Source organism: Zonotrichia albicollis, chromosome 5 (assembly GCF_047830755.1).
Source record: "Zonotrichia albicollis isolate bZonAlb1 chromosome 5, bZonAlb1.hap1, whole genome shotgun sequence".
Classification (NCBI taxonomy): domain Eukaryota; kingdom Metazoa; phylum Chordata; class Aves; order Passeriformes; family Passerellidae; genus Zonotrichia; species Zonotrichia albicollis.
In genome coordinates this window covers 1,043,057-1,065,183 of record NC_133823.1, presented here as the reverse complement: position 1 = coordinate 1,065,183, position 22,127 = coordinate 1,043,057, and the positions used below count along the sequence as shown (strand labels likewise).

Genomic DNA, 22,127 nt, shown 5'->3' with positions numbered 1-22,127 from the left:
GGCACCCACTGCCTGGAAACATTTATTCCTCCTTCCTCCTATTTACAGATCAACTCACATGGTACAGTCCAAGTTCAGTAAAAGTGCCTTTTGAAATTCAGGGAAAGCCCTGACCAAGCCATCTTCTTATGAATAGAAGAAAACTCAACTGCCCCTGCAAGGGCTCAAATCCCAGTTTACACAAACCAGGTAAGATCCATCAATGGTCATGAAGAAACACTTGGCATTTCTCAACCTGGTAATTCCCACTAGTGAAAACGCCAAGCTATTACACACACAAGCAAAAGAAATCAAGAAAGTGAATGCATTTTTCTTTTAATTAAGTCACTCTTTATTACAAGATTTCTCTATCAATTTGGAAAGACAACCAAATTCAATTCCTATCTGATTTTTTTCCCTTTGCATTCCTCCTGGAACCATCAACATATTCCACATCAACTACAAACTGAAGATTGATCTTATTACATCTCAAGCAGCAAAAAGAAGCTCTAAAAACACAGATGTTTCCTTATAAAGAAAGAAAGCCCAGGCCATATCCTTGAAAAGAAACTATTCATTTATCATGCACTTTTACTGTCCTTCAAAGTGCATCACACTTGGGTATTTGCCACTAATCAAACCTTCCCAAAGAAAGGCTGCCCTTCATAAAAGCAAAGACGAGAGATTTTATCTGAAATTTCAGAAATTCATCCCATTAATATGCACTTTCTTTTCCAATTTATGATCCTGGCCAACTCTTCATTTCTTAGGTAATAAAGCATCACTGCTAAAATAGCTAAAACTCATTGCAACTTTTCTTCTGGGCACTTTTAAAAAGATGAAGCAACATGCATATATAAAGAATAACATTACCACTAGTGCTGCACAAAAAAGAAAAAAAATTAGGAAATGATTGAGCATTCTGAGTGCTAAGATGCTTTTTGCTTTATCAACACCAGAAGAAAAAAAACAAAACAAAAAGCCAAAAAACAATCCCCACCTGTCTGGGGACAGACAGGGTCTCCCAGACTTGTACCTGGCACATGTTGAGTCTTTGCTGTGCAAATATCACACGAGGTGCTCTGGGAAGAAATTACCTAATTGGGAAAGTCCTCTGAATTTTCCAGTAACATTTCCAGCACTGTGCTGAATTTCATCCCTAATACCTGTGCAAACAAGCAGGAAGAAATGAGAGAGCCCCTTTCCTCCTGCACCAGTGTTCCCTAAAGCTTGGAAAGCCACCAAAAGCAGTGTATAATAAATATATAGCGCTGAGGCACCAAAATAATTAAAAATAATGCACAGTGTTCAGCAAGCCCCTGGACAGACAATTCAGCCATTCCCCCTGCCTGCACCTCCCTCTGTTCCTTCATCCATCAGCACCCAGCAAATGCAGGAGGGGTCAGACAGCCCAAGGGAACTGCCAAGCAATGGTCAGTAAAACATACACCAATTTAATTAAGGATTTCTAGAATATAAGCAAATAAACAGCATTGTTTACAGTTTGTTACAATATAAAGCACAATAATACCTTAATTAGAGATAACAACTTTTCAAAATGCCAAAAACATTTTGAATTTTTCAAATTACCCACAAAATGAACACATTTTATTTTTGCACTGTGACACTTCCAACTGTTCTGCCAAATGTATACTTCTGTAATTATGCTTTGCAATCACCAGCATCACCGGAGAGGGGGACAAAGAACAATATAATCAGTCACTAATTAATCTTTCACATGTCGTGGTACCATTCATCTCCAAGGGAAGAATCCTAAATGTTATTTTACAAATTGCGAAGTGAGTTTAATATTAGCATCTCAGAGTGCCTTGAATCATGTCCTGATGCCACAGCATAATTCACAGTTAGTGCTGGAAGTTAGAAACCAGAATTTAATACCTGGCTTTTTTAAGGGACAGCCTTCAATGGCAGAACATTGAAATGTGCACAAAAAATATAATTACAAACAGCTTTGGGAATAAAAGCAAATATTCAATTTTATATTTAAGAAATCATCAAAGGGAATCATGGGTGCCTTAGAGACAAAATCAATTACTGAGCTCCATTAAGCTTCATTATATTCAAGAATTCATGAAAAAATACATAGTTAGTAGTAGCTAGCAAGTTATTGCAGCCTATTTTTAAGTGAACTTGCAATAGAAATAAAGTGCATCTTTAAAATATTCTCTTGTAAGAGAAAGTTCCAGAGATGAAAGCAGTGCACAAACTGATGGACAGAAAAGCTGACCAAGAAAATAAACCACCTTTAATAGTTCTACAGCTCACTACATTCCCTAAGCTTTGTAAAACATCACACAAATTTCTAAAATATAAAATACTCAGGTTGTGTTATGAAAGGCACATATATCAGAGAACAATTCTGCATAATTAATTTTTAAACCTGAACAAGACCATATGTAGAAAAAAGGCCATTACAAAACAAACCAACGCCCTAGTTTTTATCCCTTTTTACACTCTGAAATCATCATCAGGGAAATGTGTTACAAGCCTCAAGGAACATCTGAACACACAGACACACAGGAGCAGAACACAGTTCCAACACTTGGAGCCAGACTGGGTTCCCAGAGCTGTAAAATGTCAGGCATGTTGCCACACCTGTTGTTTTACCCCATGTTCCCTTACCTGTTGTTTTACCCCATGTTTCCATACCTGCTGTTTTACCCCATGTTTCCATACCTGCTGTTTTACCCCATGTTTCCATACCTGCTGTTTTACCCCATGTTTCCACACCTGCTGTTTTACCCCATGATTCCACACCTTTTATTTTACCCCATGTTTCCATACCTGCTGTTTTACCCCATGTTTCCTTACCTGTTGTTTTACCCCATGTTTCCTTACCTGTTGTTTTACCCCATGTTTCCACACCTGTTGTTTTACCCCGTTTCCTTACCTGCTGTTTTACCCCATGTTTCCACACCTGTTATTTTACCCCATGTTTCCACACCTTTTATTTTACCCCATGATTCCTTTCCTGCTGTTTTACCCCATGTTTCCACACCTGTTATTTTACCCCATGTTTCCACACCTTTTATTTTACCCCATGTTTCCTTACCTGCTGTTTTACCCCATGTTTCCATACCTGCTGTTTTACTCCCTCTCCTCCTGATCATTTTCTGCCTGGCCTTCCCACTCTATTTTCCCAACCTGGCTGTTTGGTAAATGGGATTAAGGAAGCAGAGAGGTGGCTAAAAACCCCTTTTTTTCCTACACCACTTTGCAAGTGGATCAATTCCCTCCATGGCATGGCCAAGCAGATTTGACCATAGGATGGATGCAGTGAATTGTGCAGGGCAGGGGGAACAAGCCAGACAAAGGAGCATCACTGGATGTGGGCACAAAGCCTGGGGGAAGCCACTGCTGTTTCAGTGCCAGTGGCTGCTGCTCTGTGCCTCTGTCCCTGGCAATGTTCCTTCCCACACCATCACAGACTTTTGGCCTCTCAGGCTGTTCTGTTGCTCAGAATCAGCCCATTAGGAGGCTGAGATTGCAGTGATGGGCTGAGCTGCTCTGCCTGCTGGCTGCCATCTAAAGGGACAGCTTTGTCATTCTTCTTCACACCTTGCTGATTCAGCTGACTAACACAGGCCAAAAGAAATAAAAATTATTATTCTCCATTTTTTATTGAAGAGTTGGATACAGAAACTCCAGGATGGGGAACTGAGACTGGGAGCAGAGAAGAGGAGCATGCACACTCCTAGGTCAGTCCTAGCTGATCTAACAGCAGAGATGCACAGAAAGCGGGGCAGCCTTCCCCATTTCATCATCCTCTGCTCCCCATTCCTCTGAGCAGGGATCAGTCTCCAGGGAGCAGGTTCTGCCCACCTGGCCAAGCAGTCTAGGTGGGACACAGTTACAGCCTGGACCTGGCAACCACGGCTGGGCTTGGCCACTTTTGGAAGACTGACAAGGAGATTCATCACCCAAACCAAATGTGGAGCTGCACCCTTTGATATCTGGATGAAATGTCCCTTTCTCTGGCTGTGTTAGGATAAACAGTCCCAGCAACCCCACTGAGCTTTTCCAGCTGCCCCTTCCAGGCAACTGCTCTGTCAGCGGAGCAGCGACCGGGACTGAGGAATTTACCAATGGAAAATCTGCCAAGAAAAGGTTTTAGTACAAATCAACTTCTCACTGTAGCTCTTGGTAGAGTCACACTCACACTGGCACAAAGGGTAAAAATCCATTGCCAGGGACTCCTCACACAACACAGCTGCTGGGAAAGGGTCTCAAGGCCAACATGTGGAGGAGGCAAAGGCTTCACCCCCAGTTCACATCCTTGGCCATGACGCAGAGACCCTGTGCCCACCAGTCTGTACTCTGGCTCCCACTGTGTCAAAAAGAAATTAACTATTCCCTTGCCTTTTAGTGAGAAACTAACATTTTAATATAAAAATTCATTTAGTCCAGACCATTCATTAAAAACAGTACAACTTATTCCTGCTTTCATACCAGCTCTAAAAACCTTTTGGAGAAAAGAGCAAGAATATGCAATTTGTCATTTGTGACCTGAGGCAAAATGAGAGATCCAAATGATTACAAGTCCTTCCACTAGAATTCACACTATTTTTATTAATACTCATTTAGCATTTGGGAGTCTCCTGCAATTTTTGTTTTGTTTTCATCTGACTTTTTACTTCCTTTCAAGGATCAGATACAAGCTGTTAAATCACTCTACATGAGGCAAGCCTGTAGAGAGAGACTCCTGAGAGCACTATGTGGTCATCTTGCCCTTTTGAAATTGTTGTTTTATAAAAGCTCACAGAATGTTGTAAAATGCTAAGATGAAAGCCAACTCAACTCCAGAACAGGTCACAGACTAGTTTCTCTTCTTTGTCTGGATCAGTTTCCACCCAAAAACCAGTATCTGTGCACATTCAATATTACCTCAACAGCAACTACAACTCAATTACAAATACACAGAATGACCCAGAGCAAATATCAGTATTCCACAAAACTAACACAATTAGCATTAGAAATTGAAATGTCCAACCTTCAAATATGCGATCCAGACGTTGCCGCTTCACTTTGTGTTTGTCCATGAGAGACACAAAAGTGGAAGCTCAAAGAACGTCCCCACACAGCTTGGAGATGCTCTCCTCACACCAGGCAGAAATGCTCAGTCTTTTATAAGCTGTGAACAGAAAGATAAACTTTAAAATACACCATTTCTGGCACCTTTGTCCACGTGATCTGGAGATGATCTGTATGTAATTCAAAGAATTAAAAATCTTCACAAAGTTCTTAAACCATATTAGGTAAACTGGTGTTTATTTCACAGCAAACTGTCCTCTGAGCACAGAGATACAAAGCACAGGGCACAGCTCGGACCAAGCCGTGTGGGAATGTTCCAGCACAGCTGCTGTCTCTGCCTTTGCACTTCAAATACTGTTCTGCTCTTCCACTTTGATTCACCTTTCAATATCTGAGTGGACTTTGAGAAACAAACACAGAGCACACTGGAGTTCAAGCACTGTGCACACTAAAATGAGCCAAACACTCCTCCTCCCTGATTCTTTTTATTCCTGCCCAGCAGCTTCCAACATCAGGATTAGATGGCCTTACAAGTGACTGAACCTAGAAACCTGCTTGTTGCTTTCTAGAGGCTGAACTGCACTAAAACCAAACAGAGGCACATTTCATTAACATATCATCAAAATTCATGAATTGCAAGTGAAATTATAAAGAAAAATATTTTGAGTATCAAGAACTGCACATTTGTATTTGTACTATCTTTACCAGTACTGCCCTGCTCGGTGCATTTGTACTTTTCATAAAGTTCCTTCTTTGTGTTTGGGGTTTTTATTAAATTTAAAATGGAGTTAGTGTACAACATTCATCATGCTTTTAACTCTTTATTCACCTCATTGTCCTCTTCACTTTCCCCCCACACCTGTTTATCCTCAAATTCAAGATTCATCTGCTGTTTTGCACAGATTCCAGTTGAATATAACATCCCATCATGAAAGGGAGAAGAAAAATTGATGAGGAATGCAGAATGCCACTTTTTCACTTTTTAAAAAACAAAGACTGTTGCCATTTTAGAAATTCACTTTTACATTTCTCAACATTGGCATTCTTCCAAAATACAATGTTCTTTAATATTGAATGTGGTTGTGTTATAAGACTGCACAAGCATTACATCAAATCTAGCATGGATTTTATAATCTTATAAGCCAACTATGTAAGTATAGAACTATAGAACCAGCCTTGGCTTAAGCCAACACCCCAAACCTGTGCACAGGATCAGCCTTCAACTAGTCTTTAATTTATTTGCTTATCATTTCTGTTTTATAATCTACTTCCTTCAATTAGAAAGATCATAGCATAAAAAGATCATAACATAGAAAGGCATAGAAACATAGAAAGATCTAAAGCATAAAACCACAACCAGAATATAATGAACATTTTAAACACTAATCTTACTTTAAATTTGTATAGCTTATTTAATTTCCCATCTTGTAGAAACATCCAGGCCTGCTGGCCTCCTTGTGCTGTGTTGTTTATTCATTCAGCAAAAGATTTTCCCGCTGCAGTCACTGCACACAGAGCTGGGTGACAGCTGTGGAGAACAGACCATCTGTAACTACTGACCCACCACTGAAAGTGTCACCAGATGTTTTCTATCCGTCTACAGCAGCTTCAAAGGCTGCCATATAAATCAAAGAGGTTTTTTTTTTGCTTTCAAGCATTGTTTTAACATTATTTTATTGATAATAAGTTGTCATAAGTTTAAAAAATATTTGAGCAAAAAATAAATTAACATGTTAACACCATTCCAAGTTGAACCCTCACACAGTTTTATTACACATCATGCTCCAGCAGAAAGAGCAGATGATGATATGGGAAGTGCTTCCCAGCAAAACAAAAGCCTTGGAATTGTGGAAGTGTTCGTTACTGCAATTGCTAAACCACAACATGAATAATTGTATTTGAGAAATTCACTAAAAATACATACACAGTGCTGATGATCTAAAAACCCAAACACCAAAAAGTATTTAAGACCAAACTTCTGTAGTTCAATATTTTAAGTGAGAATCCAAGAGATTTAAGAGCATATTGTGCTTATCACATATATCAAGTAGTATCTACAAAGCCATCTGAGATACCATCAATGCACGGAGCCCTTTTGAGCAGTACACATTTTAGATCAAAACACACACTGTTGCAAACAATATTAGAGGTTTTCCTTCAGTTAATCAGATTCTTTCAGTGTATTTTTAAAGAGAATAAGTCATGGGGTATTGCTGGAGCATTTAGCTCTTTCTTAAGAAAGGAAGAGCTTTACTTTGAGACTTCAAGATAAAAGGAAAAGTGATTCTCCACCATATTTCCAGCAGAGAGGGCAAATCCTACAGGCTAAAACAGAAAGATAAACAAGTAAGTCAACTTTGAATTCACTTTTCAAAACAGATAATACTGGTAATGAACGAGGGATAAACATTAGCTGTGAATGAGATTGGAAGGAAGGCCCATTCCAAAACCATTATTTCTCCACAGTAAAAGGATAAAAAGGAAGCAAACTGAGAAATTATTTTTTTAAGAGGGCAAAACAGTAGGCTAATTATACACACCCTGTGTGTGTGTGGGTTGTGACAAATTCCACTCCCCTCAAACCCAAAATGCTGCAGCATGCAGTGTTGGACCATTCCCTTTGCATCAGTCTAATGGGGGAGGTTGGCATGGACCAGTTTCATCTAGAACTGAACAGAAAAAGGCATCACCTGTGATGAGTTACCTCACTCCGAGGGGGATCCAGTGTCACTGTCACATTTTCTGAAAAATCCCTTTGCCCAGGATCCCTCTCCTGGGAAGCTGGGAAGCCTCAGAGGAAAAGGAAAACAACGTTATCTCATTTGCTTCTCCTGTGATTTGCTACTTTGGAATGTGGTTGGAGATTGTTTTTCCAACATATGAATTGTTTGATTGGTTTCATGTGAATTGTTTTTAATTAATGACCAATCACAGTTCAGCTGTGTCAGGACAATGGAGAGGGTCACGAGCTTTCATTCTCATTCTTTGTAACCTTCTGTCTGTAACCTTTCTCTGTTCTTTAGTATAGTTTTAGCATGGAGTTCTTTATTATAAGTGCATCAAATAATAAATTAGCCTTCTAAGAACATGGAGTCAGATTCTCAATTCCTCCTTTGTCCTGGGCACCCAACAAGTCCCACAATCCAGAGAATCAACTCTCCTGAGCACAGACTTCCACCCCCAGGATACAAACGGAGAAGGCTGATTTCTCCCTTTGCCCCACTGTAGCTGCAGGCATAGGTTTGCAGGCCACCCCAAGTCACAAGATGAAGCGTAAGAAATCCAAATCAGAAATCAAATTCACAGATCAGAGTGGCAGGCTGTTAGAGGGTAAGGCCATGAAGATCTGTGTTACCCCTGGCAATCTCAGCCATTCTAGCTTACACTCCTTTGGCCGAAGCTACAGTGAATTCTTCAAATATTTCCTCTTTCAACTAACAACTATCAAAAGGTATAATATAAGGCTATCAAAGAAACACTGTAAATTTACTTTCCAAATTCCAGTGCCATCAGTTCTGATGATCAAAATTTTGATAAATTTCCAAGGCAAGTCAGATTAATGCTTTACTTCTTCCTTCCCACCCAAACTGACAACATCTCTATTTTCCATCACACCTCACAAGCCTTGAAGTGCCATTCTGCACAGCCCTGGAAGCAATAAATAAATATAATCATAGTGATTTTCCTCATGTTAGAAATACTTTCATTTCCCTAAATAACTATCCATTTTGTTTTGCAGTAACTGTTTATTTCAATTAATAAACAGATCATTTATCCAACCCTCCTGCCATGGGCAGAGACCACTTCCACTAGAGCAGGTTGCTCAAACCCCATCCAGCATGGCCTTCAACACTTCCAGTGAGGAACTCTCCACACTGCTCCAGGCAATTGTTCCAGTGCCTCATCACCTTCACTATAAAAAATCTTTATATTGATGTCAAGCATACCTCAACATCATTACTAAGAAATGGAAATGTATCTCAATTTCAAAATATTTCTGTGGTACAAAACAAAATATTTTGTGTTTGGCAAAAAAAGAAGGATCTAATAGTGTTGATCAAGAGATAAAAGTAAAATGACAGAAAAATACTAAGAGAATTTTCTTTTATTTGAACATTAACTTAAAGATGTATTTACTCAACTTTCTGAGGCTTTGGGCTCTAATTCTGTGAAAAATGAAAAATAAAGTTTGTGATGTAAGAAAGAAACACTCTGCTTTAAAAAGCTCTACAATTTGTAGAGCTGAACCCTTCTAATGTCAGTAGCAGCAGTATCAGTTCTGTATAAAACAGAAATTTGGGACCAGAGGACTGGTGTTCCATAATGAAACTTAGGTAATGCTTACTTCTCATCATTATACAGTGTACTACACCTAAACATGGAATATAACAAAGAGAAATATCTGAACGTGTTTTTTCTTTCTATATTCCATTTATAAAAGTATTACTTAGCAGTACTTATCCATTGGTTTTTGAAAAGTTTCCCATTAAAGATATGGAGAAACCTCAAATAGGAGGATGAGTAAAAGAGGACAAAGACTTTTGTTTGGGTATTTCTTCAAAATGCAGCAGGGACTGCTACAACAGTACTGGAACATCCTCTCTGGAAGTTCTGCAGGACAGCTTTTGTTCTCACATCCTTTCCTAAGATCCTGTGACTGACACTGAAAACTTCTGCAGTATGAAACCATCACCTTGCTATCACTGGGCACAAAAATATTCCTGCAAAGATTTAAGTTACACTTAAAAGTAAGTATGGCACATTGAGCAGAACAAAAAGAGATTAATTGCCAGAAGAAAAAGTATATGTCAGCCTTTTTGTGCACAAGTTGAAGTTATTCCATCTTTTCTTATGAAACCTAATACTGAATCAGGAAGGAAATATATAATTATATTTGCCTGTCAGACAATTTATCTTGCCATTAAGTATGGCTAAGCCACTTTGCCTTACCATTAGATGTCAGTACAGTCTAAGAGAAACTGTACAGGGAGCTTCAAGATCAATTAATTAATCACAAAAATGAAGCCGTTACCGAATTAGACACCAAAACACAAATCAGCTATTCAGAAAAGGACTGAAACCCCAAACATTCTAATGGCATTACCTACATCTAAGGTGAATCTGTCTCAAAAAGATGGAGGAGTAGAAAGAGCACCTGAAGAGGCAGTAAGCGTGGTCCAGAGCATGAAATAGCTTGCTGAAAAACTCCCCCAGCCTGAAGACAGTATGGCTGGGTGGAATACAACAAAGATATATAAAATACACTCCATGTCTTAACTCAGTGTCTGGGGAGCACACAGTGAAATAGCAAGGCAGAATATTAAAAACAACAGGAAGCTTTGTCATGGAGTATGTAATTAAATTGTAACATCTGGTGTCACGGGTATTGTGGATGCCAAAACCTTAAGTGGTTATTAAAAGGGATAAGATAAGTTTATGGAAAACACATCAGTGGCCACTGACAACAACAGCCACAGCACCAACCCAGGTCAGAAATCCATAAGCTGGTAAATGCCAAAGGCAGGGAAAATGTCAGCACATGCTTTGTTCTCACAGTCAGCAATGACTGCGCTGTGTTCCACTGACCAAATGTCTGTTCAGTTCAGCATCCAGCATTTGCCAAGAAATGAGGTGCTGAGTTAAAAGAGCAAGAGCAGAACAAACAGGATCCTTCCCTCAAGCACAAACCAGTGCCACTTCTGGAGCCAGAGCATGGGGAGATGATGGGGCTGCAGCCCCTTCTGACACCCCTTACATTCTTAGAAATGCTGAGATAAACTACAAAGTGCAGAAGAGTGAGGCTCACAGGGATGCACAAAAAACACCCTAAGTGCAAAATAAAACTGAAGTAAGTTATTGCTTATTAGTACAACTAACAAGTCAGTACTAACACAGACTCAAAAGATACTGCTGGAATCATCAAACTGCCCATCCCTCCAATGTAAAGCCTAAGAGACATCTGAAAATCATCATAATTAAAAACGTGCCAGTGCCATAGACTCCACCCTAGCTCACAGAAAGCCCTTCCAGCAGTAGGTGTCCTTTATTACTGGCTGGTTTTGTTGTCAGTTTAGCTAAAACTTCCAGGGATTAGATCTTTCTTACAGCTTTGCCTGGCAGATGGAAGAACTCCCTCATGTTCTTTGCACAGCACCCCTTAGGTATCACCAAGCCATCCCTTGGTCTACTTACAGCTCCTTGTTACCCTCCTAGGAGGTCATATTTCTGATCCTAAATCGTGTCAAACTTCTGCATCCTTAAATTCAAGAGCAAGTCACCAAAATCCTGGTTAATGAGTGCTTGAAGACCAAACCTTGTAACTGTAGGAGCAGTGACATCAATACCCAAAGCAGAAGAACTTTTACCACTCTCTTTCACAGTCCTTGAATAATTCAGGGACCACATCTGAGATTAAAAAAAGACTTTGCACTCACTCCAGCAGTTTTTTCATCACTGGTGCAAGGCCAGTTCTTTCTAGGATGGGGGCTCTGCCCCAGGAATACAGCCAACAGCCTCCCCTTCTGTATTTATCACCCAAAACTTGAATACAATTTCACAGAATCACAGAATCATCCAAGCTGGAAGAGAACTTCAGTATCATCAGCATTTCTTTCTCTATAAATGAAGGTGTTTTTTCCTGTTGATAAATATATTCAAAATAAGGCCAAGAATTCTCTTTGTCAACACACAACTAAAACCAAGGCTTATGGGCTTTTGACATATTGTCCACTATTTTTTAATACTTTGAATTCCCTTTTGGACTATTCTTTCTTTTTAATTACTTTAGCACCAAATAAAATGTGCTAAAGTAATTAAAGTAATTCCAAAATTTAGAGTAATAATTTGATAACCATAAGCCCTTATTTTTATGGCATAGGACTGTAAAATGGCCTTTTTGACAAGGAATATGGTGAAAACAGTAGAGGAGGTTGTGGCAGTAATTCTGACATTACAAGCTTTTCATGAGGTATTTGTCTTCACCATAAAGGTTTTTTTCCCAGTGCTTTTTTTTTCCCCCCCTTACCAGCATTCTCTCTCAATTATACATCTGTCCACAAGCCAAAAATTACTCACTGCTGAAAATGAATTTCTGCAGATGTGTATGACTACAGACAGATGGGAAGCATCTCTGCCATCTCAGATTTCTAGGTCATGAATTAAACTTCATTGAGGAACTCAAGCTATTAGAAAATTATTAAAGGCTAGTGACCTAAGACATGTACATTTCTAAGTAAAATTGAACTGATTTCTTTAGTGTCAGAAAACAATCACAAAAACCAGCATTGTAACAATCCTCAGTCACAAAGACCAAGACTATGACTAAGATGTAAAGGAAGGAAACTGAAGAATTTGGTGTGGTCTAACATCATGAACCTGATTCACTCACATGTTGCATTCCTGGCTTTGCCTTTTACTCCCCTTACTTGTGGAATTGAACGTGATGGGTGCATCTTTCACCTCACCTACAGCTGCTTTGGTTTGTAAAACAGCACAGATCCACGGCCCAGTGCCCTGCCACAACTACTGCTTTATAAAGTACTTGGAACATCCAAATAAAAACCAGCCAGAAATGTCAAATAAGTCAGTTGTTAGATCAGTGTTAACCACTTCTGCATTTTTCAGAGTCTGAAAAGAAAGAAAATTACACTGAAAGAAGATCAATCTCCATTCAGGTTTCTTTTCTCTGAACAGGCAGAGGAGCTGGAAGCCTTCCCCCTTTTTGGAGATTTGGATAGAAGAGACAGCAACTGTGTAAACGAATGAAACACAATCTCAGGGACTTCGAGAGACAACGCAGTGAAACTGAGCTGCCTCTAATTCAAAACAGAAAATTATCATTATTTGAGTCAGAAACTCAAATGAATAATATGTATTTAATATTTAAATGCACCTGAGAAAGCACAACAGGATGCAAAGCATTAGTCAGTGCTCATGACAATAAAAAGGCTAAAGCCTTGGTTAATGAATTCTCAGAGAAAGGAAACAATTACTGGTGAACTTCATGAATCTCTATTGCTAGAAAGGATTCAAACCAGCAAGGAGAAAAGATTACTTTTAACCTTTTATTGATTTATTGATACTTTTTTTTTGTCTCTGAGAAAGACACAAACCCACATCAAAATGCCAGGCACACGGTCTGTGTGCCTACTGCACATATGAAACTGGTTCATCTGTCACAAAACTACTATTAAAAGTATCCCATGGATGTTCAGAAACCTGTGCTTTACAGCTTAAAACTCCTGGTTAAATTAACATATGCAGTGGAAAAGAAACAGTGGGGAAAAAAGAAAGCTCTATTCTTAAAGTAAATAAGAAATCACATCTGAAGACATTTAGGTTAGAGATTTACTTATGGCTAATTAAGTTTAGACAGAGACCTGTGGGCCTGGTGGCTTTTTCTCCACACCAAAAGCCTCACGTTGGATACCACGAGTGCAAAGGGAGCCTCAAAGCTGTTGGGGGGCTTGGGGCACCTCTGCTGTGGGGACAGCCTGGGACAGCTGGGGTGTCCTGCCTGCAGAGCAGAGGCTGGGACAGCTGGGGTGTCCTGCCTGCATTAGAGAAGGCTGGGACAGCTGGGGTGTCCTGCCTGCATTAGAGAAGGCTGGGACAGGCAGGGGTGTCCTGCCTGCAGAGCAGAGGCTGGGACAGCTGGGGTGTCCTGCCTGCATTAGAGAAGGCTGGGACAGCTGGGGTGTCCTGCCTGCATTAGAGAAGGCTGGGACAGCTGGGGTGTCCTGCCTGCATTAGAGAAGGCTGGGACAGGCAGGGGTGTCCTGCCTGCATTACAGAAGGCTGGGACAGCTGTGGATGTCCTGCCTGCATTAGAGAAGGCTGGGACAGCTGGGGTGTCCTGCCTGCATTAGAGAAGGCTGGGACAGGCAGGGGTGTCCTGCCTGCAGAAGAGGAGGCTCCAGGGAGACCTTGGGGCACCATTCAGTGCCTAAAGAGAGCTGGAGAGGGACTTCTGACAAGGGCATGGAGTGACAGGACAAGGGGGGATGGCCTCAAACTGACAGGCAGGGCTAGACTGGATATAGGAAGAAATTCTTTGCTGTGAGGGTGGTGAGACATTGGAATCCATTGCCTGGAGAAAAGGAGACTCAGGGGTGACCTTACCACTCTCTACAGCTCCCTGAAAGGTGGCTGTGCTCAGGTGGGCTTGGTCTCTCTCACCAGGCAGCATGACAGAAGCAGAGCACACAGCCTCAGGCTGCATCAAGGGAAATACAGGCTGGATATCAGGAAGAAGTTCCGTACACAAAGGGTGATAAAGTTCTGGCATGGGGAGGTGGTGCAGTCGCCATCCCTGGGTGTGTTCAACAAAGCCTGGCTGTGGCACTGGGGGCCAGGCTTTGGGTGAGGGGCTGGGGTGGACTCCATGATGCTGAAGGTCTCTGCCCACGCAGGGATCCTGTGAATGCTGTGCCAGAGCAGCTGTGGATGTGCCATCCCTGCAGCGCCCAGGGCCAGGCTGGATGGAGCAGCCTGGGGCAGTGCAAGGTGTCCCTGCCCATGGCCAGGGGGGAACTGGGGGATCTTTAGGGGCCATCCCTACCCAAAGCATTTTATGATTCTACGGATGTGTGCATCCCTGCTGCTGTAAGAAAGAACGTCAAGTACTGGGAAAACATTCTTGAGATTCAATACGTTACTTTCCACTCAAAAAGTAAACTGAGTAATATTTAAATGTTATGACTGTGCATTATTTCTTCAGTATTACTTTTATACCTAGAAAATATTTCAGTGAAATAACTTTCTACAGCTAAGGCAAATACAACTGTTGGTCACATTTTTTGTTTGCCAATATTACTGTCCTGTAGCAGCAACATAGCACCACAGCAGGATCAGTATCACACCACCACAAACATTAGAATATAATTGGTTTTTACCTATGGAAAGCTAACATGACATCTTTTCAAGATATTAAGGTGTACAATACTGCAGCACTAGATTGGCTACACCTGACATCATCCACTTAAGGAATCTCTAAGCCTTATGTTGGTGTAAATTAATTTTGTAATATTTTGTGTTAATTAGAATACTCATTAAAGATTTTAAGAGAGGAAGTGTAACTGTTTCACCCAGTGACTACTACATATATAATTTTTGCTCAGTTACTAGAAGGAGAAAGAAAAAAGCAAGAAGGAAACTGATAATTTTGCATGATTAGACTTCCAGAGACTGTTTCCAGTTATGGTTGAAAAAAGAAAATACCAAGGATAAAGCTTTGCTACTATAGCACCTACTCTTCAGACTATAGCAATTCATTCCAGTCAGAATAAAAGATACCTGGTCTGGGTATCTATCTATTGCTAGCTCAGGTGTCTGGATAAAACTAAATTTTTTAGTAGTATCTGAATTAAAAATGTATTTTTTTTAAAAAAGTGTACATTGCCATATATAAATTACATGTGTTTGGGTTTGTTTTGATGGGGTTTATTGGATACATTAAAAATGCCGGACCATTTCTTTCTGCCACTTTAATGAGAGGATAATTTTTATCACCTAAACATACCAAAATGGTAAAGATCAAGTGGATTTACTCTGCATTTTCCATAAATCAGTATTTAAAACATCACTCCAAGCCTCATCCAGCACTTCCAATGATGCAGCATCCCTGGATGCACAACCACATCATGTTGCATTTTATAGATCCAAAACAGTCTGCAAGTGCTATAAATTGTTGCTATAAAAACCCCAACTATTAGAATATCTGTTTGAAAAACAGAAGCTAATTCTGAATTCTACAAAAACAGCTACAAGTTAAATTACCGGTTTATTTCCCACTGTGGCTCCCTCACCCAGCTCAAAGGTCTCCAGCCTCAAAGGCATCACTGACCATCTTCCCACAGTCAACTTTCATACCCAGCTAGAGGAACTGTTTAATTAGCAATTCTTTCCCCCACACCTTGGTGTCAATCTCCATCTCCTGACGTGACATTTCAGTAAGAAATTTCCAGCCAACTACACTCCCATCTCAGTCCCAGCAATCCAGTGCACTCTCACACCTTGCTAAATTCCATACACAATCTTTGTTGCAATTACAGGCATTGCTTATGTAGAAGATTAATGCGAGTGGCTGGGATATTGAATCCTTTAACACAATTGAATGCGGGCAAACAAAGAATTAAAAGTACAATTAGACAGTCTCATGCATCTGAAACTGGCTGACAACTGTTTGCTGTGATATAATATATTGTAACCAACACAACTCATTTTCCAAACTGATTTTGTTTGGTCTGTTCTCATCATTTAAGCTCATCCACTCATTCTTTTATTCAGTAGGAAGGCAGAGCAGAGTTAAAGTCCCTGCAGGCTGCTTAGCTGAAGGTCTGCAGAATTTGCTTTCAGATACACAAGTTTTTGAACTAGATCTTCCTCTCTTCTGTTCACATAGTGCTGAGATATATGATATATGCAACTATCTAGAGAAAGGACCTTAAAAACCTGGGACCTGTGTTCTTCATCCCTGCATTCAAAAGTTACCTTTAAGAGCTCTCAAACATCACAGAGCAGCAGCTTGCTCCGTTTTTGAGACCCACTTCAATGCAAAACTACTTGGTGAAGCAATTCTGAAGTTTGCAGAGGGGGACAAACAGGCCCTGACATCCTTAGGCAGGTGTGAGAAATCTGGGGAAGCTTCTCCATGCTCATGTCAGGATGGAGGATCCCTACATGGGACACACCTGGCAGTGCAACTCTGTTCAAATGCATGAAACTTCTGTTTTATTGCAGAGGGGTTTTAGTGCAACTACATTCATCACAGCATCTCAATATCTTTCTGAGATGTAACTATAAATTACCACAGTTTATACTTTTCTCTCATGTCTGGGAAGAGAACTCTGTGTGCAGCTAGATTATTTTTAGTTTCCTTATTTGAACATATATGCTGGGTTTGTATCTGTTAGAGAAGAAAGATCAAGCAAATGCACTTGGCAGCTGGTCTGGAAAGTGATAAGACCATAACAGTCTTTAATGGAAATTCATTTCAGTCCTACACTACATCAGGAAATAAAATTTCCAACACATATTAACTTGAGGTTAGTTCTTCTTGATTATTTAACTGCAGAGTGCAGTTTTAATCAAAAAGTTTTAAACTGTTGTAAGTTCACAACATCTTGAAAATAAGGCCAAAGCTGTGAATATAATATTCCTTCAAGATCTAACTAGGAACTTGCAAAAATTTGTACAAAGTCTGGAAGTTAGACATGCACAAAGTAGTTTGCATGCCTCAAGAACTGTGTTCCTTAATTTGGGAAGGAAGCTGGAGGTGTGAGCCACGAGCAGCAGTGTTGCACATTATGGGCAGCACCCAAGGCACCACCTCACATCCTCAAACCTCTTAACCCCTCTCAGGGAGAGGAGGGCAAATGCAGAATTATTCCTTCCAGAGGAGATGTGCTGGTGTCAGACTGTGTCAGTAAAGACTGAATGTGCTTCTTTAGGAAAGCCCTGAGCCATGTGAGTGCATTGATCTCCTGTCAGAGAGGAGAATGGCATTTCCTGCCTGTAGAATGTCACAGTGTCCCCGAGGAGCAGAGCCATCCATCCCCTCACACCTCAGCAGGGCTCTGCTGCTCTCCCAGGCACACTCTGCTACACTGGCGACTTTTCAAAAGGTCTGGATAAAAATTTACATAAAGTGGATCAACTTCCCATTGATTTCTGGTGTACTATGAGCTCTTCCAGTAACGTCAGATGAATTATATTTGGCTAGACTCAGAGTACCTGGAGAAAAGCAGAGTTTTGCAGTCTTGCACCCAGGAGATAAAATAGAAGTCCTCCAAGCAAACCTCACTGTGCTACTTATAATTATCAGTAATCCAAGTTGTTCATAACTCTTTCACTGGGCAACTACTTCAAAAGTTCCACTCAAAGGTGTTCATCAGCAGATCTGCAGGAACCACTGTACAAAACTGCTGCTCTTGGAATCTGTTCCACAGCTGGGAAACCTCAGTATTTCATGTTTTCCCTATTTTTGGACCATCCCAGTGCCTGCTGTCCTGTCTTCTTTGCCTACAGCTTCCAGCCCTCCTCCTTGAGATGAGTCCTGAACTGTGCCTGGTGTTTGCTTATTGCTGCTTGATCCTGCACAGTGTTGGCTGCACTGGGAGGACAGGGAAGCTCCTAAAGCAGCAGCCTGCCTGGATTATCCCCTCAGTTACACAAAAACCGAGTGAAACTTGGGCTCCTTTTGGATATGGGAGCCTGCATGGAAGGGACTCAGCACCAGCTGCCTCTTATCCTTTCCTTCCACAGCATTGGCATCTCCACCAAAATACCTGGAACTGTTTCACAGCTCAGTATTAGACCCTGAATAGCCAGCTGAAATTGTCCTGCCTTCAGAAAACAAAGGAGACAAAACCAAAAAGTCCACCTTTTGAAACAGCAAATTCCAAACAAACTTCAGAAGAGACACTCCTGGTGTTCTTTATAAAACAAATACTAGAGGATGCTTGCTTTACTAAGAAACAAAATCTTTTCCTCCACGATCTGGAGAGAGGTTGCAGCAACTTTACTAAACCATATCTGGAGTATGGTTAGAACTGCAGCAATGCCAAAAAAATCCTGTAGAGATGCTCTGGCTCTAAAAGCAAGCAAAGAGGCCACCAAGAAAGTCTTTGTTTTTTAAAAAAAAGCTTAAAACAAGTAGACTTAAAGAAAAAGCAAACAGTGGTCTACAACATAACCATAGAATTTTCATATGTAGAGAACCAACAATGCAAACTATAACTTAAATGGTCTTATTATAAATAATTTTTATGTTTCAATTTTTCTGTTTCAATTTACTGTACACAAATGAATTTTAAACCAAGTAAAATATAATAATTAAGGAATATGCATATGGGGAAGAAAACATGAGAACCAGGGCCCAAATAATACTCATCTTGCTTTGGTTGCTGGTATTATTTCTTCAGAAGTAGTTCAAAGGCTGCCTCCAGAATATAAAGACCCTGCAATCTTTTTTTGAATGTTTGAATAACAGCTCTCCCTACACATAATTAGATTTGAAAACATAAAAGTATTTTGCTTGAATAAATAACATCAGAAGTTCAAGACTACAAGATGAGTATATTTGCAATTATATCAAAAGCAAATAAAAAATAGTTCCCTGAAAAATCAAGTCTTAAAATAGACCAAAGTACAACATGTGCCTTTGTTTTATCTGAGTGTTGCATATCTGGACTGAGATTGTTAGCTTCTCTGTGTCAAGATCAGATGAAAATTATCTGCATAAAGGGAGTAAAATGTCAAATTCTGAATATCTGACAATTCTACAACAGATGGCCTTAAATACTAGTGATTCAGTTGTTGCTGGCATTGGGTCAGTTCTTTACTTGTTAATTAAGGACCTGAATTTTGAACTATTATTTTGTTATAAAATGCCCATTGGCAAAAAAAAAAAAAAAATAGAAAATGCATGGCTAAAGGTTTTAGAAAGCTTGCTCTTTGTTTGTGCAAGAATTTCCATTCTGGCTGATTAATAAAATTCCAGGTTGGGAAAAACCCTCCTCTCCCAGTTGTTTAAATAAGACCCAGATCTTGCTTTTAGCAAACAGTGGCAGTGTGCAGGTGCAGGAACGCTCAGCCCTATCCCCTTAAGCTCACGTGAGGATATATTTTCTAGTTGAAGATGCTCAGATAGCAAATGTTCAGCCTGCTCTTGGCACAGCCTGGCTTTGGAAAGCCAGTGACAGGAAGGGTGACAGGAGGCTGTTACTTGTGCTCTGCAGAGGAATATCCAGAGTAACGCTCCTCCTCCACAAGCTGCAGCTTGCCAGGAGTTCCCTCACATTTCTGTCACAAGGCTGAGTGTGTCCCTGTCCATTTCTGTCACAAGGCTGAGTGTGTCCCTGTCCATTTCTGTCACAAGGCTGAGTGTGTCCCTGTCCATTTCTGTCACAAGGCTGAGTGTGTCCCTGTCCATTTCCATCCCAAGGCTGAGTGTGTCCCTGTCCATTTCTGTCACAAGGCTGAGTGTGTCCCTGTCCCTTTCCGTCACAAGGCTGAGTGTGTCCCTGTCCATTTCTGTCCCAAGGCTGAGTGTGTCCCTGTCCATTTCCATCCCAAGGCTGAGTGTGTCCCTGTCCCTGTCACAGGAGCTGTGTCACTGCTCCCCGTCCCTCCTGCAGCTGCAAGCACAGCATTCACCTTGCCTGGCTTTCCCAGCCAGCACAGATGCTGAGGGCAGCTTCAGCCCCCCGAAATGTCCCTGTCACCCCCTGCCTGGGAATGGCCCAGCAAGGGGAGCAGTGCCATGCCACCTCTTCAAGGGGCACACACAGAGTCTGCAGCTGCAGTCAGCTGAGGAAAAGTGAAATGCCTGCAAGAGAGAAAATTCAATAGTGCTCATTGAGCTCAAGATCATGCTAAATTATATCAAAGTTGTCCTATAACTGAGGAAAACCAAATAGCAAACACAACAGCAATGACAACAACCTCTCTCCTTGATATTTTCTTTCCACTGGCATGTCCTCTGTGTGCAAAGCCATTCCCCCAAATCACTTCCAAGCCAGTCCACATTCACATTGGTGATGAGACCCTCACCAGCAGTCACCACCAGAAATTCCCCACAGAACTTGAAACTAAATTTTTCCCTCCTGAAGCATCAGTTTGTTATGTGATGCTTTGGAATCTATATGCAAGAGCACATAAGGGTTGGCAATTACACAGTTGGGTATTTATAAACTCTGAAAATATTACCATATGTTAGAAAGCAAAAATGATATACCACTAAATAAACTTTCCCTTTCCATTAGATGCACATTCCCTGAAAAAAATACAATTAGGCAGTAATCAGCCTTGACAATACATACTTAAATGTAAGATAAAATTACTTTTTTTTTTAAAAGAAAGAAATTTAATTTTCTAAGAGCATGCAATTTTCAAATATTTCTATGCAATGACAGATTCAACAGCCAGAAGATGCATTTGAAGGAAATGGAAATATTAAGCTTAGAAATCTAACTTTTACAATTTCTTTACTTTACAACTACCCAAACACTGCTCTGGAAATACCAGAGAACACAGATTTCTTTTAAATAGCAGCAATATCTTTGACTTCTGTACAAGGCAAACAAAGCAACTTCAGACCTTTTAAACTAAGCCTTGACAGGTATTTCACTTCATTTATAAGTTACACTTACAGAAGTGTTTTATTTAAATGACCAGTAAGTACAAAAATCACCTTTAAAGAATGCATCTTTTGAAAGAAATCCTTCTTGACACATTTCATTTTGGTTTCCATCCATGGGAAGCAGTTACCTGATGTTTCCCATAAGCTAAGGATGCAGTTGTGGATGTGGCAGTGGATAAAATTGCTGTTTCTGTGCCTTTTGCTGGATGGAAGATGGCATTTCCGCCTGGCTCTGCCTGCCCCAGAGGGCACGGCTGGAGAAGGGCCCAGCACAAACACCACAGGCCCAGAAAGCAGCACAGCATCTGCCCCTGCTCCCAAAGGAAAGCACCCGACCCATTCTAAATCTTCATCCTCTACTGCTTATTAAAATAGAAAATTTGACAACACTAAAGAAAAAAAACCAACAGAAAATTAAGAATCATTAAAACATCCTATAATCCTGAGAACAAATGCCTGCCCATGGCTCAAGTGAGCAAATTCTGATCACAGGGGGTTGGATACTTTTTCCTGCAGGTGCCAAGGACTGAAAGAACAATGCCATAAATTAATAATAGCGAGTCTATAAAGGTTGAATTGATACTGACATCTTGGATATTATTACAGTAAATGACAGATTAATGGGCAAAGGCACGAGACCCCAAAAGTCATCCTAGATATTTAATTACTAGGAAGTAACCAATAATCATATTAATTAGCCCAGCTAAAAATCCCATCGAGCAGTAAATGATTTCAAAGGAAATTTTGGCTATAACAATGACAAGTTAAGTAGTAACTTTGGCCAATGCCAGCACAGAATAAATGATTTAATGATCCCCATAGAAAGTTTTATTTTACTGAGATCAATATCTGACCCCTATTATACACTAAAAGCCATGCCTAAAACCAATTATAAGAACTATTGTTGGTACTCTCAATTACAAAGAAATTCCCTTCTCAATTGTCATTCCATCAA

At 40.4% G+C, this 22,127-nt stretch overlaps 1 protein-coding gene across 4 annotated transcripts in view; it reads right to left on the bottom strand.

Moving 5' to 3' along the window:
- Window positions 1–22,127, bottom strand: part of CTBP1 (C-terminal binding protein 1) — a 233,459-nt gene that overhangs the window by 177,022 nt on the left and 34,310 nt on the right. For 3 of the 4 annotated variants that reach the window (XM_074540485.1, XM_074540488.1, XM_074540486.1), the window contains exon 2: window positions 4,991–5,131. In XM_074540485.1, the coding sequence (XP_074396586.1) occupies window positions 4,991–5,039 (49 nt within the window). In that variant the 5' untranslated portion in view covers window positions 5,040–5,131. Of the gene's footprint in view, window positions 1–4,990; window positions 5,132–22,127 lie in introns of those variants that run through there. The other variant, XM_074540494.1, reaches the window with a different exon arrangement.